At 44.5% G+C, this 17571-nt stretch overlaps 1 protein-coding gene across 2 annotated transcripts; it reads left to right on the top strand.

The window, feature by feature from the left end:
• Positions 1-8439: 8439 nt before the first annotated feature.
• PDCL (phosducin like) lies at positions 8440-16573 on the top strand. 2 transcript variants are annotated; one of them, XM_045846471.1, is made up of 4 exons: positions 8440-8575; positions 9910-10086; positions 12433-12614; positions 14469-16573. In XM_045846471.1, the coding sequence occupies exons 2-4, from the start codon at positions 9915-9917 to the stop codon at positions 15018-15020; spliced, it is 906 nt and encodes a 301-aa protein (XP_045702427.1). In that variant the 5' UTR covers positions 8440-8575; positions 9910-9914; the 3' UTR covers positions 15021-16573. The 2 variants fall into 2 exon arrangements, with proteins under 2 accessions (XP_045702427.1, XP_045702426.1); XM_045846470.1 differs by lacking the exon at positions 8440-8575 and adding an exon at positions 8854-9360.
• The last annotated feature ends 998 nt before the right edge of the window (positions 16574-17571 follow it).

Here is a 17571-nt window from a genome sequence, read left to right as displayed (position 1 = left end):
GGTGTATTATAATCTAGGACCATTATTGCCACCATTTTACAGATGAGGGAACTGAGGCATACTCCTAGGGAATTTTCCCGGGGTCATACAGCTAGATGAGGTAGGTAGAGCCTCTATAAAGGACCTTGAATATCGTACTAAGGACACTGCTAGCAAGTCTTGGAAGTTAGGTGATTTGAACAACTTAGGGTTTTAGAAAGATCACCTCAGCAGTGATGTGAGTTGAAGCTGGAGACAGATCAGCAGGGAAGCGAGGTCAACGTAGGGAAGAAGTGTAGAGCATGGCCAAAGCGAAGATGGAGGAAAAGGGATGGATTTGAAAAGCAGGAGAGAGTAACTGGTGGGATCTGTTGTGGGGAGAGTATATTAGACATCTATACCTTAGAGTGGATTAAATTTGGTATAGAGTCCCAGAGCTCACTGCTGAGAACAGGCTGCTGTTTGTGGAGCATGTAATCTTGCATATTTGTGAAATATGGCACCCTGGACTGACCGCTGAGATCCAGAAGGGGAAGAACCACGGATAGTTGATCCAGGCAAAGGAGAGGTATCTTAATGACAATAATGAAATTCCAGAAGGGTTTTATTTCTTTCATAGTTAATACTGGAGTAATTATCATGCAAAGATTACAATTTTTTAATAATTGAGAACTGTAGTGCAGTGGCCCAACCTGAACATTACAGTCACCTTGGGATCTTTTTTTAAAATCCTCACTTGAGGATATGTTTATCGATTTTATAAAAAAAATTTTTTTAGCCTCACCTGAGGACATTTTTTGTCATTGCTTTTAGGGAGAGAGGAAGGGACAGAGAGAACCATCCATTGGTTGCCTCCCATACCACCCAGACCAGGGATTGTACAGGGCACGTATGTACCTGTACAGGGGACCGGGGATGGAGGATTGAACCTAAAACCTAGGCATGCACCTTGGAATCAAACCCGAAACCTTTCAGTTGTGGAATAATGCTCCAACCAACTGAGCCACACTGTTCAGGGCTGTTGATTGATTTTAGAAAGAGGATGGAGAGACAGAAACAGATGAGAGAGAAACATTGATCGTTTGCCTCCCATACGCACCCCTACTGGGGATTGAACTCACAACCTAGGCATGAGCCCTGACCAGAGATTGAACCACAACCTTCTGGTGCATGGGATGGTGTTCTAACCAACGTAGTCACCTGGCCAGGGCTACCTCTGGACATTTTAAAAATCCCAAAGCACAGACTACACCCTGGACTGATTAAATCACAACCTCTAGGAGTGGGGCCGTCAGTGCTTTTGAAGCTCCCTAGGTGCTTCCAATGTGCAGAAAAGTTTGGGAACTGCTGCCAGAATGAACATAAAAGGGCTTAGTCCAGGTACATTAGAAACATCCATCATCGATGTTTGGGTCCATGTAAGTTTTCAGAGACTCATTCAACAAATATTTTTTAAGAATCTACTATGTACTAGACAACAGGGATACAGGAGTGAACTAGCCCCTAACTTCATGAAATTTGGAAGGACAAAAGAAATAAAAGATACATTTAGATGAGGACTCATAATACAAGCAGAAGGAATATAATGCAACCAGATGATGAGATTCTGTCAGGTGAGAGTAGTAATTCCCAGCACTGTGGACAGTTTTCGGTAGGGCTGTCTACTGAACATCTCCATTGGGATCTCGAATAGACATCTCTAACTTCACATGTCCAACTCTGAGTTTCCGGGGTTCCTCCACTCCCCAAACTACACCTCTGTCTAACCTGTTTCAGTTCCTACCCACTTGACTGCTCTCACACACCCATTCCAGCAGCAGATCCTCCCAAATACATTCAACGTTTGACCACTCCTCACCACCTGGGCTCAAATCCCAGTTCTCTCACTTGAGGTGTCACAGCCTCCTGCTCTCCCTGCTGCTGCCCTGCAGCTTAGTCTCACCACCGCAGCTGCAGGGAGTCCACTGAAGTGTTCAGTGATCATTTCACTCCTGTGCCCCAGGCCCCCGAATGCATCTCACATCGCCCAGAATGAAAGCCAGCCCTTGCCTTGCCTGCTCCCTGTGCTCCAGCCACGCCGGTGGCCTTGGCGTTCGCCACGGCAGGCATGCCCCTATGTAGGGCCTTTACACGTATGTCCTTTACGGAGAGAATGCTTCTCCCAGCCACTCTGATATCTTCGTGACCAGACCTCTCACTCTCTTCAGGCCTTTATTCAAAAGTCAACCTCATAACTGGATGGAGAGTAATGGAAGGGGAGGTGATCAACGGAAGTATTTGGTAAGTTTGTATTCTGAAATAATTACTCATTCACAGGAAATCACAACAACAGTACCGTGAGGACCCGGGTACCCTTCATACAACTTCCCTAAAGGCGGCATCTTACATAACTATAACATAATATCAGACCCAAGAAATGGACACTAGTAACAATCTATAGACCTTACTTAGATGTCACTGGCTTCACATGTACTCATTTGCATGTGCATGCATGCATATGTGCCATTCTACGCACTTTTATCACATGTACATTTATGAAACTGCCATTACTATCCAGATAACCGAAGAGAAGAGAAAGATAACAATTGTTCCATCACTTCAGTGATCCCCGTGCCACCCCTTTCTGTTGACATCCCTCCCCCCACCCTTTAACCCCACTCTCCCACCCTAATCCCTGGAATCCACTCCTCTGTCCTTCATATCTACAACTTTCTCAGGCTGAGAATGTTATATAAATGAAACTATGAAAGTATACAGAATGTAACCTTTTGAAATTGGCTTTTTTTCACTCAGCATAATTCCCTTGAGATCCATCCAAGTTGTTGCATAATTAATAGTTTGTTCCGTTTTATTGCTTGAGCAGTATATTGCGGTATGGGTGTGTTAGGTAGCAGCCAGGAATGAGCAGCCAGAGGGAGAATAAAGCAGGACCCCAGCCATTACAATCTAACAAAGAACTTAATAGAAGAGGCTAGAAGCAAAAGGGAGGCACGTCTCACCAATGCACTCAGCAGCCCCGAGCCCCGTCTGATAAGATGGCCAGGTGTCCTGAGCATCACAAGCAAATATAGCACAGGAGAAGGAATGTCCTTGAGACTGTGCTGAGGAAGGAGGGGGGGGGGGCGGGGGGGCTTCTGTAAGCTTCTGTGACAGTCTCACTGAGATTGCCAGCTGTTCTGAACATCACAAGCAGGGATAGCCCAGGAGGAAGGAAGGGCGCCCGTGTAACAAACTTCACTAACTAGACAGAAAGCCTTTACTAAGAAAGAAAGCCCTTGTAGCTGGACATTATTCCCAAGGTTTGGAAGAGGGACAAGAAGAGGGAACCTAGGAGCAGACTAAAGTATAGAACTCCTGAACCCCAACAGTCAGTGTACTTAGATTAGCTAAGGACCTACTTGTAGCCTCCGCTCAAGTGTATAGAACAAATTTCCAAACATACAAGTTTATTTCCTCTCTCTTTGGGGCATTTAGATGAGCTGGGTACCTGCCTGTAGTTCCATGCTCGTGTGCGTTTCCTACATAAACTTGCTATCTCTTTTCCACTGTGGGTGTTTGTCTCTTGCCTGAATCCTTGTGAGTGAGACAAGAACTGGAGAACAAGCTCAGGGTTGGGGGGGGCCTTCCGACGCACGTCTCTCCCCAGTAACAGATGTACCATAATTTTTTTTAAAAATTGGCCCACTGAAGAACATTCGGGTTGTTTCAAATGTTTGGCTATTACAAATAAAGCTGCTGTAAACATTTGTGTACAAGTTTTTTGTGTGGACATAAGTTTTTTTTTAAATTTCTGAAGTATGTTTGAGCAAATAAACTGGCGTATTTTGTCTCCCTCTGAAGTAAATGAATAAAATGGACTATACGGACTTAACTAAGAAATGGACAACTTCCTTAAAAATACAACTTACCAAAACAGATACAAGATGAAAAGGAAATTGAAATAACTCTCATCTTGGTTATCTATTGTCACGTGACCAATTGCCCTGAAACTCAGTGGCTTACCACTTGCTGTAGGTCAGCAATCTGCATGTGACTTAGACGGGCCCTCCCCTTGGGGTCTCTGGGGCTGCCATCTGGGTGCTGGGTGGCCCTGTAGTCCTCACAACAGCTCACCCGGGCAAGGACTGCTTCCTAGCACACTCCCGAGTGCTGGCAGGATTCAGTGCCTCCCGAAGTGTTGGGGTGAAGGCCTTGGCTTTCTGTTGCCACATGAGCCTCTCAGAAGCACAGCTCACAATTGACACGGTAGTTTGGCTCATCCAAGCAGCAAGCAAGGACAGCCCAAGACCGAGGGGGGCTGGAGAGAGAGAGAAAAAGAGTGAAAGTTATAAAGAAGTCAAAATCTTGTATAACCTCATCTAGGAAGCAACATCCCATCACTTTTGTCATTATTACTTAGAAACAGGTCACTAGGTCCAGTCCATACTCAAGACCTGACGTAGCTCCCAAAGAACCATGGGTAGTTTCATGGAGGCAAAGGAGAGGCAACTTAATGAAGGAAATGAAATTCCAGGGTGGTTTTATTTCCTTTATAGTTAATACTGAAGTAATTATCATGCAAAGACTATGATTTCTTTAACAACTGAAAACTCTATAGTGCAGTGGTCCAACCTGAACATTACAGTCACTTCAGGGTCTTTGAAAGAATTCCAAGCCCATGGGAAATCTCCCCCTGAGTGTGGACTGGACCAAGTGACTTCTTTACCTCCTATTTGGGACTTCTTTACCTCCTATTTGGGAGGTAAAGAAGGGAGGAAACCACAGTGGATTATACAGGGAAAGTTTAATAGAAAGCATCATTAAATGACTTGATTAAGAATTATTGTTTAAATCTATTAAATATGTGACTATAAGGTAAAAAATTCCATGTGGCTCCCTGGTGACTTAGGGGGAGTACCTAAAGAAGGACAAAGTTGGAAAGGGGCCCACTTACCCAAACTGGGGTTCAGATCTCACTGGTCTCATTGGAGAAGGTGAAGTACAGCCCCTGGACAGCAGAGATGTTTGCTGGGTTTCCCAGGCTGGAACTGGTTGCTGGCAGCAGAAGGCAAGTCTCTGGGCCACAGGCAAGCTGCACAGGACCTTGTGGAAAGAGCTGGTACCAGAGTGGACAGGAAGCCCTTGGGTGCCAATGCAGACAGGAGACCTTCGGAAGCCACTGCAAGAAGAAAGCCTTCAGGGCCCTGACTTCCCTGTGGAGAGAGGGTCATGGAAAAATGATTGCTGGGTCACCATTTGCTGAGCCAACTGAGGTTGCAAGGCCATCAGGGGACCATGTGTACTGGCCCCAAGTGACTGGGGAAGATCTCCACTGGATGTCCTTACTGCCATACCACTGAGCACTGCCCCTCCATTGCCCTCTACTGAGAAAACTTAACTGTGCTCACTGCAAAGCACAGATGCTTAAAGGAATTCTGTCCATCATCGCAAAGCAAGAAGGATGAATTGGGAGCTGAGAGGCGATAAATTGTTGATTGAGATGGGAGCCATTAGAATCTGCCTGCCACAGCCCCGTATCTGCTAAAGAAATTGAGTTCATTATGAAAACCTCCCCACAAAGAAAACTCGGGGCCCAAATCGTTTCACAGGTGAATTCTAGTAAATAATTAAAGAAGAAGGAAAAAAAAACACCAATTTACTACAACTTTCAGAAAATAGAGAAGGAAGCTTCCTAACTAGTTTTATTAGACCAATATAACCCTGGTACCAAAACTTGAAAATAACATTACAAAAGAAATTACAGATTAATCAATATTTTTGAAATAGAATAGATAATAGTTTTAGATTGTTAAAAATCACACACATGAAGTTATATATAAAAAGTCTCCCTTCCACTCCTCTCATCTGCCCCTAAAAGGTGACTTTTTATTTCTTTAACTTTTTTAAATTTATTGATTTTAGAGAGAGAGGAAGAGAAAGAGAAAGAAACATGGATTTGTTGTTCCACTTATTTATGCATTCATTGGTGAATTCTTGTATGTGCCCTGAGCAGGGATTGAACCCCAAACCTTGGTGTATCAGGACACTGCTCTAACTAACTGAGCTACTCAGCCAGGGCCTTTTATTTCTTTTGTGTATGTATTTTCCAATGATTTTCTTTATGCATATATAAGCAAATATTGGTTCATATGTTTTTATTGAAAAGATAGGAAATTAATACATAATATTCTTTACCTTGCTTTTAAAAAACCACTAAATAATATGTTTATGCAATTATGTCTATAGAATGAACTTCCAGGAGTAGAATTGCTGGTTAAAGGTATGGTTGGTTTTTTTTTTTCAATATTGATAGATATTTCTCAATTGCCATCCATAAGAGTTGTATCAATTTACACTCTTGCCAGCAACACATTCCCCAGTGTCAGTTATCAAACTTTTTGATTTTTAACAATCTGAACAGTGGGAAATGGCATCTGAGAGGATATTTTTAGAGGTGAGAACTAGGAAACATATTACTGTGCTGTAGAAAGAGAAAGCAAGCCTGAATATGCAGGGAGGCTAGAGAGGGGGCGGGAGGGGGTGGGGAGAGAAAGAAAGAGGAAGAGCAGGGAGGGAGAAAGAGAAAAGAAGATAACTGCAGGAACAGAGTCCTTTACTAGGCTGGATGGGTGGGATCCACTGCACTGGCGATTCATTGAATAGGTACAGACCAAGGGTTATTGGTACATTTAGAGGGTGGACTCAAGTGCAAATCTGTTTTGATTGCTTCTATTTTTCGGGTGATACAGGGATCAGGGAAGCTAGGAGAAGGAAGAGTGTGTTGAAAATTTGAGAGAGGAGATGTGAATTCCTTCTCTTACGGAGTGGGAGAGTGGGAGCAGGTATTAGGATGGTTGGGCAGTACTGAGGATTGCAGGCTTCAAGTGAATTTTGAAGGACCAGAAACCACCGTGGATGAGGAAGACCCCTGATTCAGGGAGCTGTGAGTGAAAATACATTTCAAAGAAAAACATTCCTCTAGTATTGATTTTACAAATGTTTATGGGGAATCTCCCATGCAGAGGCGCTGTTGCTGGGTGCTGACTTGTCACTTAAAGCAGGTCACAAGCATTTTCAAGTCGGCTGTTCATGCAAACAAAAATACCAAGTCACCATAGGATCTTTTTGATGAATTGTTCTTAAATTTGTGAACAGGGGAGGGTTCGCTCTTGACATCCTGAACAAACAGCTTCTCTGAAAAGCATGCACATACACGTATTTGCAGACACATTCAGGTGGTGGCAGAACCCATAAATTAGGAAACTCTTTCTTAAATTAAGAGCCCTACATTGAACAGTGTTTCTCATTTTAGTATATTTTGAATGAATCAAGTTACATAAAAGCTTTCTAGGAGTTACCATATTTTGCCATGTATAATGTGCACTTTTGCCCAAATGTTTGAGGGGAAAAAAATAAGGATGCACATTATATGTGGGTAGTACTAGTTCCATATCTGTATAAATGTTTGTAATTCTTTTATTTATGCTCATGCATTAAAAGTGTAACTCTAGAGCCCTGGCTGGCATAGCTCAGTGGACTGAGCTCAGGCTGCGAACCAAAGTGTCGCAGGTTCGATTCCCAGTCAGAGCACATGCCTAGGTTGCAGGCCATGGCTCCCAACAACTGCACACTGATGTTTCTTTCTCTCTCTCTCTCCCTTCCCTCTCTAAAAATAAATAAATAAAATCTAAAAAAAAAAAAAGGTGTAACTCTAGAAAACAATAACAATGTCCATATGCAAAATAATACCCTGGAATACGATGATCAGTTTTGTTACTAAGTATAAATAAATAAATAATTGAATTAAAAAATTAATACGAAATACTTTTTTTCCTGAAAGTTTGTGCCAAAAAACGTGGGTGTGCATTATACCCGGGAAAATACGGTACTTCGTGGTGTGTATTGGACACTTCGATAAGGACTCAGAAATCATTTTAGGTTTTAAAAGAGTTGCGAAAATAGCGTAAAGTTCCTCTATACTCTTTAAGCCAAATCCCCAAAGGTTAGCATCTTACATAACCCGTAGTACAATTATCAAAACTATTGATACAAGACTATTATTAAAGAGACCTACTCATGTCCTTTTCCTGTTTTAGGATGCAATCCAAGATTTCTCACTGCATTTAGTTATCATGGACCTGGCTTTTTTTTTTTAATCTAAGAGCTGTGTGGTCTTGGGCAAAGTACGTAATGCCTCCGATTCTGCCCTAATAGTCGTTATGTGATTAAGAACAATAAAAAATATATATGGAATAGTTTCAGAAACTTCAGAGGTGAGCGAATAAATTTTCCTTACTCTTCAGAACTGGGTATGTGTAATGCAACTTTTCGTTGTAATTAAACAAACAAACGAGAGCGCATTACTATTGTCGAGGTGTTTTGTCCCAAAGTCGGACCCATAGCTTCTCACTGGGCCGCAGAGAGAGGCTTCCTCTAATTGGGCCGCGTGTGCCTGTCTTTATTCAGGAAGCCCGTCTCATTGGTCCGTGCACTCGGGACCGGCGGCTCTTCTCTTAGTGTTCTAGCTGCTGATCCACTTTTCTCCCTCCAAACGCTCCCTTTCTTCTCAAGTGCCCGAAGCCACCAGCCCTAAAGGATCCGGACCGAGCTAGGCCGGGTAACTGCACTGAGGTCGGGGGAAGGAGGCGGCTGGCGTGGAATATGGGTGGGACGTGGTGGAATACCAGTGATGAGCGACCCGCTTTGTCCGCACGTCCCTTCGACCCCCGAGGGCTCCGGATTCCCTGCCCCGCCCCGCCCCGCCCCCTCCGCTGGCCCCACCTCCTTCGGGCTCCCACAAAGTTTCTTCGGGCCCCACTGTGAGCCCCCCGCACCGCCGCGCCCCTCTTTATCTGCAAACCATTCTGCAGGCCCCGCCCTCTTCTCTAACCCGTCCGCCAGCCCCGCCCTCGCTGCGCTCCGTGCAGCTGCCTGGTCTCCTCCGGAAACTCCTGCTCGACCCGCTCTAAACATGCCAACGCCCATTCGCGCTCTGTCCACCCTGCACCTCTTTGGCTCTTCCACTCCTCCTTAAGTTTGGTTCTGCTCTCCCTCTTAGCACCTGCTCCCTTCTCTCAACTAACCCTGCCTCCTGTGTACCCCTCTTCCGGTCTGACTGCTGGGTTCCCCACATTCCCCTACCGATCTAGACTGCCTCCATTTGGGCTTGCAAATTGTGCGGAGGCCTGGCGCTGGGCTGTGGACGCCCCTGCTTCCTAGAGCTCCCTGCTTAGGACAGGAGACTTTGTAACGCAGTGTAACAGGCCCAGAGTCAAGCCTTCAAGGAAGGGAGCATAGTATTGCTATGCTTCCTGAAAGGAGTGAGTGCTGCGGATTACACCCACCCTGCGGGATCTGCTAGCAGAACTGCAAATGTCCCAGGCTTCTTCTGATGCAGACTTGGCAAGTAGTAAAATCTTGTCATGGGCCCTTTTTTTAAACCAAAGTTGGTAGGGCTTCAGACCCCATCCATCTGAACCTTCAGTGCACCGACTGGATCGAACCCATCAGACAAGTGATTGACTTAGTGACTCAGCATCATCCTTTTGCTGCTGCTTTTTGGAGTTTTGGGTGAGGGTTCTTACCCAATATTTCAATTACCTAGCAGCCTTCACTGATAAGAAAGCCTAAATGTACAAATAAAACTTCCAGTCATTAAGTAGATTTCTCCAAGCCACAGCACTAATACACTTATCACAAGTACTAGTGGCCCTTGTTCAGAAAAAACTTCCCTTATCTGAGCCTCAGTTTCACCTTCTACAGAAAGAGCATGATTAACCCTATCCCACAGTGTCATGGTATGGATTTGTTGAGATCCTGTTGATGAAAAAAGTTCCTTTTAGGGTCCTCTGAATAGTGGGATCTCAGCACAAATGAGCTCCTACTCTTCAGATTCGAGTCTGTCTGGTGGAAGCCAGCAAAGAGCCTAACAGGGTTGTTGCCCTCTTCCAGGCACCATGACGACTCTGGATGATAAGTTGCTGGGGGAGAAGCTGCAGTACTATTACAGCAGCAGTGAGGACGAGGACAGCGACCACGAGGACAAGGACGAAGGCAGGAGTGCCCTGGCAGGCAGTTCGAATTCTGCAGATGCTGAATTGGCAGGCGAAGGCATCTCAGTTAACACAGGTACTGGAAATCCCTGAGCTCTGGCAGCAGGTTTAGAAACGTCTGATAAGTATGTATCAGTTGGAAGCCTCCTGATCGCTTCTCTCTAATTCCAGTCCCACTTCCAGAGACAACCTAGTGTTGTCATTTCACTGCACATGCTTCTCACCATGACTCTACAACACAAATGTGTATGGGTAGCAACGTAGTAGTGAACACAGACTGGGCTGGGCTTGAATCTAGCTTCTCAAATCAGTAGTTGTTTGATATCACGTACATTGTAGGTGTGAGTATATTGATAGTATAAATTCCTAGGAATGGTATATTTACATCTTTACATCTTACGAATTCCAAATTGCTGTCAGCAGAGGTGGCACTGTGTTACAGTTTAAGCAGCAGCATGGTATTTCTCCATACGCTGGCCCTCCCCCTGTGTGCTCACGTTTCCTCATCTTTGCCATCCCCGTGGGCGACAGGCGGTGACTCCTTGCAGTTTTATTTTCTCTCTTTCGAGAGTGACGCTGAGCCTCTTTTCGTAATTTTAGAGACATTGTCATATTCTTGGCTCACTTTTAAATTGAGTGATTGGTCTTTTTCTTCTTAGGGAGCTATATATGAAGGAATTTAATCTGTGACATGAATTGTAAATATTTCTGCCAATTTGTTGTTTGTCTTTTGGCTTTATGTTCTTTTCCTGGCAAAAATTGTTTATTTTTATGTACTTACAAGCATTATTTAATAGTCCTTAATTTGTTTCTTACTTAAAAATAAGAAACTCCATGCTTTTTCTTAAGTGTTTTTATGATTTTTTTACACTTATTTATTCACCCATTAGTTTGTCTTTTACTCTGTTGTATCGCACTGTTTTTAATTGTTGTGCTATAACATGTTTTAGTATCTGGTAGGGCTACTCCCCCCTCTGTATTCTCCTATGTTATTATTTTCCTAACTTGTGCTTTCTTCTTTTTCCAAAGAAATTTTAGGAGCATGCACACACATGTAATCACATATTTCATTGGGTTAACTTAGGGATAATTGACAACCATATGTGATGTTGGGTCTTCCTAGTCAAGAAAGTGGTATTGCCTTTCCATTTATTCGGGTCTTTCTTAATGTTTCATGGTACCATTTTCTTCACATAGATTTCTTTGTTTTTAATATTTCATTTATTTATTTTTATTTTTAGAGAGGGGGGAAGGAAAGGGGAGAGAGAGAAAAACATCAATGTGTGGTTGCCTCTCACGTACCCCGCCACTGGGGGGGGAGACCTGGCCTGCAACCCAGGCATGTGCCCTGACTGGGAATTGAACTGGTGACCATTTGATTCATAGGCTCACACTCAATCCACTGAGCTGCACCAGCCAGGGCAGATTTTTTTTTTTAACTTATCGTATATTGGTTTGGGGTATACAACGTAGCAGCACATAGATTCCTATTATTTTTTTCTGTGGTAGGTAACAAAAGACCTCCACTCCTCAATGGCTTGTGATAACATAACAAAGGTTTATTTCTCTGCCACGTTACATGCTCCCTGTGTGGGTCAGCAGCAGCTCTGCTTCCGCTCCACGTACCCTCTCGTTCTAGTAACTAGCTCAAAGACATGCCGCTTTCATGACCAAGTGCAAGGAGCAAGAGAGGGCTGTTGGAGGCATGGAGTGGCTCATAAAGCTTTTGCTCAGAGTCCATTGGCCAAAGAAGGTCACATGACCAAGCCCAGCATCAGCCACTGGGGACACGTGCTGATCCCATGGGAGGTTCTACCTGTCACGTGGGGCGGGGAGGAATGGGGTAGCTTGAATAACAGGACAGCCTGCCATAATGTTATAAAAATTAAGATCATACAGAAAAACAGAAAGAAAAAAGTAAAAGTCCCCTTAGATCCTGCCACCTGCAGACAACCACTGTTAGCAGTTTGCACATCCTTCTAGTGCTTTTTCTGTGAACATACGAATGTATACGCATGTATATAGATATCCATAAATTAACATATACATACAGTTCTTCTAGAAATTGGAGGATCATACCATGATATTGCTCTGCATTTTGTTCTTTTTTTTTTTTTTACCTAATATACTTGAGCATCTTCCATCTTTCATGGTGAAGGAGCTCCCTCTTTCTAAGAGTTCCTGCGCTTTCCTTTGAGTAAATGAATCATAATTTATGTGATGCATCTTCTAACGTTGGACCCTTAGCTTGGCCCTGTAAGTACTGGAGACGATGCCACAGTGGGCATCAGAGTGTGTAGGCCACGCTGCCCTGTGTGAGCGTCACTGTGGAGTTGATGCAGCGAGCGTTTGACAGTTGTGAGCTGGCCCGTAATCCCTTGCCCATTCTTCTTGGTTTCCTCCCTGTTCACCCCTGACCCAGGTCCAAAGGGGGTGATCAATGACTGGCGCCGCTTCAAACAGTTGGAGACAGAGCAAAGGGAGGAGCAGTGTCGGGAGATGGAAAGGCTGATCAAGAAGCTCGCAATGACCTGCAGGTCCCACCTGGACGAAGAGGAGGAGCAACAGAAACAGAAGGACCTCCAGGAGAAGATCAGTGGGAAGGTAATTCATAGCTCCCAGGTTTTTCTCAGAAGCTGCCCTGGCTCTGCATCTGGGGTCAATGACTCTCAGGGCGTGTAGGATGAGATCGGCCCCCAGGAAGCTGGGAGGTGTTGGGGGAAGTACAGAGTCATGTCATAAGTAAGACACACGTGAGTTTGAATCTCAGCTCAGCCAGTAGTGACCAGAGGGTGTCTCTTCCATTCCCAGTCTGGCTTTTCACGGATTAAGTGAGGTCAGTATCCCCACTCACAGGGCTGCGTGGGTACAGCCCCCATCACAGTGCCTGGCCCATTGCAAGTGCTCAGTAAATGTGAGTTTCCCGTCTTTTATTGAACTGTGACCTGGGGCCAGAAATTACCCACTGAGCTTGGTGGTATTATCTCCATTTTAAAGGTGATGACACCGATGCTTAGAGATAGAGGGGACTGGCTGAGAGCCATGCAAGTGGGGAAATCTAACAGGAACTCGGATTCTGAGCCAGATTTCCCTGCTCTTTTCATGGCGTTGCTCTGTTTCACCAGAAGCCTGTTCTTGAGAGTTTATGCTAATGAGGCAATCTGTAGAAGCAGATAGACACTCTGGCAGGTACGTGGAACTGAGTCACTGACTGTCTCTTCCCCAGTATCAAAAAGACTCTATGTCATCCCATGCCCTCTGACCACGGATGAATGTCCAGGAGTGCCAGAGATCATGTGGCTATGGCCTGAAGCAGCTGGAAGTGCCAGGCTGGAACGGGGAGCAGATGGGGCTTAAGTGAGGAGCCGCTCACCTTGACCAAAATGATATGATTTGAGAGCGTTAGACTGAAACAAAGACCCTAAGAGGTCAGGGAGAGCACTGTGGCAGGCTGGGTGGAATGGAGAGTGCCGAGATGGGGTGGAGACTGGGGATGATAAGTAGCAGTGAGTTCAGAGTGGTGCTGGCTGTGAGGCAGTAACATCTGTCCTGGTCTAGTGGTCCCTCCGCCTCTACCCTCTAATCTGTGCCAGGCTAGGCAGAGCGAGACTTTTGTTCCAGGGGCCGGGCTGGCTTGCTGCTCTAGGCAGGAGAAGGAAGATGCTCTTGTAACCTAAGCTGCAGGGCAGTGCGCCCACTGCTCACGGGATTCCTCGTAGTGAGGAGGCAACACGCCACACGGTCACAGGTGCCCTGCCAACCTGTCTGCAGGTGAACAGAGTGGAAACCGCCTGGATGCCAGAAATAGGGGGGCAGTAAAGCAAAATGGGGCACATGATGTATAATTTTATAAAAAATATTTGGAAACACAAGATGTTTATGATATAATAATGCTAAGGGGTAAAAAAAAAAGCAGGTTATAACTTAATCAGGACACCCACAACTGCTGTTATAAAAGCAAAAGCCATTTGAGCATGTGACTTTTATGTGATGCGCAGGTCAGGCAGGGATTGTGAATGTTCTTTTTAAAGTTCCTTAATGTCCTGTTGTCTAGTCAACAAAAACAAAACCATGGCTAAAATAATCCATTGCCGAGACCGACAACAAGGAAAAAGCTCATGAAGGGCTTTTATCTGATGCTGCCCATTTGGACTGAGAAGCAACACTAATACAGTTGTTAAAAGCCTGGGTTTTAAAACCATCGAGTGTGAATCCTAGCCTTATTGCACTTGTCACCTACATGAACTTATGCACATGATCTTGAGTCTTGGAACCTCGTCTGTAATGTGGGGGTAATAAAGGTCCCTTTCCGATGGGGTTAGCTAAGTTCAGTGAGACACAGTGTATACAGAGTACTGAGCAAGGTGCCACCCGTGTCATAAGCGTGCGATCCATATTAACCGTTACCACAGCTGTTCAGTTTGTGTCTCTGATGCTCACTTGCTGGTCCTCCTTCAGATGACTCTGAAGGAGTTGGCCATGATGAATGAGGACCAAGACGATGAAGAGTTTCTGCAGCAGTACCGGAAGCAGAGGATGGAAGAGATGCGGCAGCAGCTTCACAAGGGGCCCCAGTTCAGGCAGGTGTTTGAGATCCCCAGTGGAGAAGGGTTTCTGGACATGATTGATAAAGAACAGAAAAGCACCCTCATCATGGTCCACATCTATGAGGACGGCATCCCGGGGACCGACGCCATGCACGGTTGCATGCTCTGCCTTGCCGCCGAGTACCCGGCTGTCAAGTTCTGCCGGGTGAAGAGCTCCGTTATCGGGGCTAGCAGTCGGTTCACCAGGAACGCCCTGCCTGCCCTGCTGATCTACAAGGGGGGCGAACTGATTGGGAATTTCGTTCGAGTCACAGACCAGCTGGGCGAAGATTTCTTCGCTGTGGACCTCGAGGCTTTCCTACAGGAATTTGGATTGCTCCCAGACAAGGAAGTCTTGGTGCTGACCTCTGTGCGTAACTCCGCCACGTGTCACAGTGAGGACAGCGATTTGGAGATAGACTGAGCTGATAATCCAGCGGCCTGGATCTCTCATTGTTTGGGCTGGAAGACAAGTCTCTTGTTTGCTTTTATTCCTTCCTGTGTCTCCTGGCTTTGCAGCAGTTCTTTGTAGTCCCTTTTATTATACGGAAAGTCAAGAAATTGTTACATCAAATCAGAATGCTGAATCACCTTGTGGCCCGCAATAAAGTGACTTGCAGTTGTATAAACAGGAAGCCAGGCTTTTGAACGGTTTCTTCAGATCCTCCAGCATGACATCCTCGTGGTTTCCAGTCAATATTTATATCGCATCCTAAAGACAGTGTCCTGGAAGTTGTCTGAAGATGATCTCGGAGGCCCCTGCCAAGTCCAGGAGCACAATTCTCTAGCGTGTTGTTTGCAACATAAATAGTGCATTTCCTTCATCAAATGACTAAGTTTATTTTATTGTAATCAGATCCATAGTCCAAGAAGGCAGTTAAATTTTTCCCCCAAGACCCTGTTCTCTTGAGGGGTCTCTTTTTAAGGTTCCAGGCGATGTGTGTTTGCCCATCAAGAGGGGTGGTTTCCGCTGCGGGAGCCCGTGTGCCCCTCAAGCATTAAGTCCAGAGTGGGAGGAAGGACACACGCCGAGCGCCCGTTGGTGCTGGGAGAGCGGGTACCGATGAGGGCCGGGGAGGGGGTGGCGCTCTGCAAAGCCTTTGTAAAGGAGGATCTTTCAGTAACATGCTCCTGCTCAATCCTTCTCTGTCTTTTATTTAACACATAATTTTTGTGTGTGTTTGATGTGGATTTTTTTAAAAACTTTCCTTCCAAGATGTTTTCTGTGTTGACATAGATGTTTTATTGTTAAACAGTGGGATCCAAACGAACGGACTGTTTATGGTGTGGTCAGCCAATGTAGCAGACTTTTTCCACGTTATAAACACTCTTCTGCAACATTTTTAAGTGGCTGTGGATATTTCGTTGTATGGGATGTGCTGTAATTTGCTCGTCAGTTGTCTCCTGAAAAGAAAAAAAGCACAGACTTTTTTTTATTACAAAAGTAAGATAATAGATGTAGAAAGTATTTTAAAAATTAAGTGAAAAAGAGATTTTAAAAGCCTTATAATTCTACGAACCAAAAATAATCTGTTATCATTTTTACAAGTATCTTTCCAGTCTTCTTTCTGTGTATGTACAGTAATGATGGTCACTTACGTTTTTTCTTTTTTCTTTTTTAACTGAGGGTTAGGGAAAATGTAACCTGGAATTAAATATTAGCTACAAAATTCAGTTTTGCTTTTCCTGGCTGTTTAGAAATTGACTAACTTACATGGTGGGTCTTGAAAATACTTGTTAATCAACAAAAAGAAAGTGCTTGGTTTTTCTGATGATGAAAGCTCATTGTAAAAGTGTGGAAAGCACAGAAAATTATGAAAATCAGAGGCAACTGTTGTCAATATTTTAGTTTATTTCCTTTTTAATTGTTTTTAATAGCATTGAGAACTTACTGAATTTAGGTATGTGTTATGTTTATTTAATATTATAAATTCTTTGACATGTTATATAAATTCAAAATAAATGATTTTTAATGGCTTCATAATATGTCATCATTTGGATATACCATAATTTATTAATTAGTCCCTATTGGATACTTTGAGTCCCAGTTTCTTGCTAAAACACTTACAACTTTGTATTTTGGGCTATGTTTTCACTCAGTCTCTTAGTACAGATTTCTGCAAGAGGAATTATTGGGTAACGAACAGGAACATTTAAAATAGCTTTCACCAGCCATTTTTTTTGTTCTCATTGGAAATGAAAGTAACCTTGACTTTGCCTTTCAAGAACGGAAATTCTGCCTTGACTAGTGTGACACAGTGGATTGAGTGACGGTCTGCGAACCAAAGGGCCACTGGTTTGATTCCCAGTCAGGGCACATGCCTGGGTTGCGGGCCAGGTCCCCAGTTGGGGGCGTGCGAGATGAACCACACATGGATGTTTCTCTCTTTCTCCCTTTCTTCCCCTCTAAAAATAAATAAAATCTTTTTTCCAAAAACAACAGGAATTCAACAACTAGAATAAAGTGAACATACTAGCAATGGGGAAATCTAGTGTCAAATCTCCAATTTGAATGTAGTACAAACAGCACAGGTTTTGGAGTCAGATCAGGGTTTGCATCCTGCCATCACTCACCTAGCCTTCCTGAAGCTCAGATTCCTCACCTTTGCACTGGGAACAACCTATTTCATGGGCGGTTCTGTGACGGTGTTTCTCAATGTGTGGTCCCAGAGCTGCAGCATCAGCTTCACTGGGGAACTTGGTAGAAGGAAGGGCACATTATCAGGCCTCTCCCTGGACCTGCTGCATTGGAAATTCTGGGAGAGGCTCTGCACACTTGTTACAAGCCCTCCTGGTGCTCACGAGGCAGGATCAAGTTCGAGAATCACTGCCCTATGGACTAAGGTAAGTGATAGCACCTGTCACTGAAGGGCCCACTTTTTGGTTTTCTCTCCATTCATAGAGTGAGGGAGGGGAGGAGTTGGAAAAGGAGAGGGCTCGGGTCACTTCTCTTCCGCAGCCATGGGACTCTCTAT

The sequence above is a fragment of the Phyllostomus hastatus genome, unplaced genomic scaffold, assembly GCF_019186645.2.
Source record: "Phyllostomus hastatus isolate PE091 unplaced genomic scaffold, TTU_PhHast_1.1 phas_contig_495, whole genome shotgun sequence".
Lineage (NCBI taxonomy): Eukaryota > Metazoa > Chordata > Mammalia > Chiroptera > Phyllostomidae > Phyllostomus > Phyllostomus hastatus.
The sequence above is the reverse complement of the archived record's forward strand: the minus strand, read 5'-3'. Positions and strand labels throughout refer to the sequence as shown.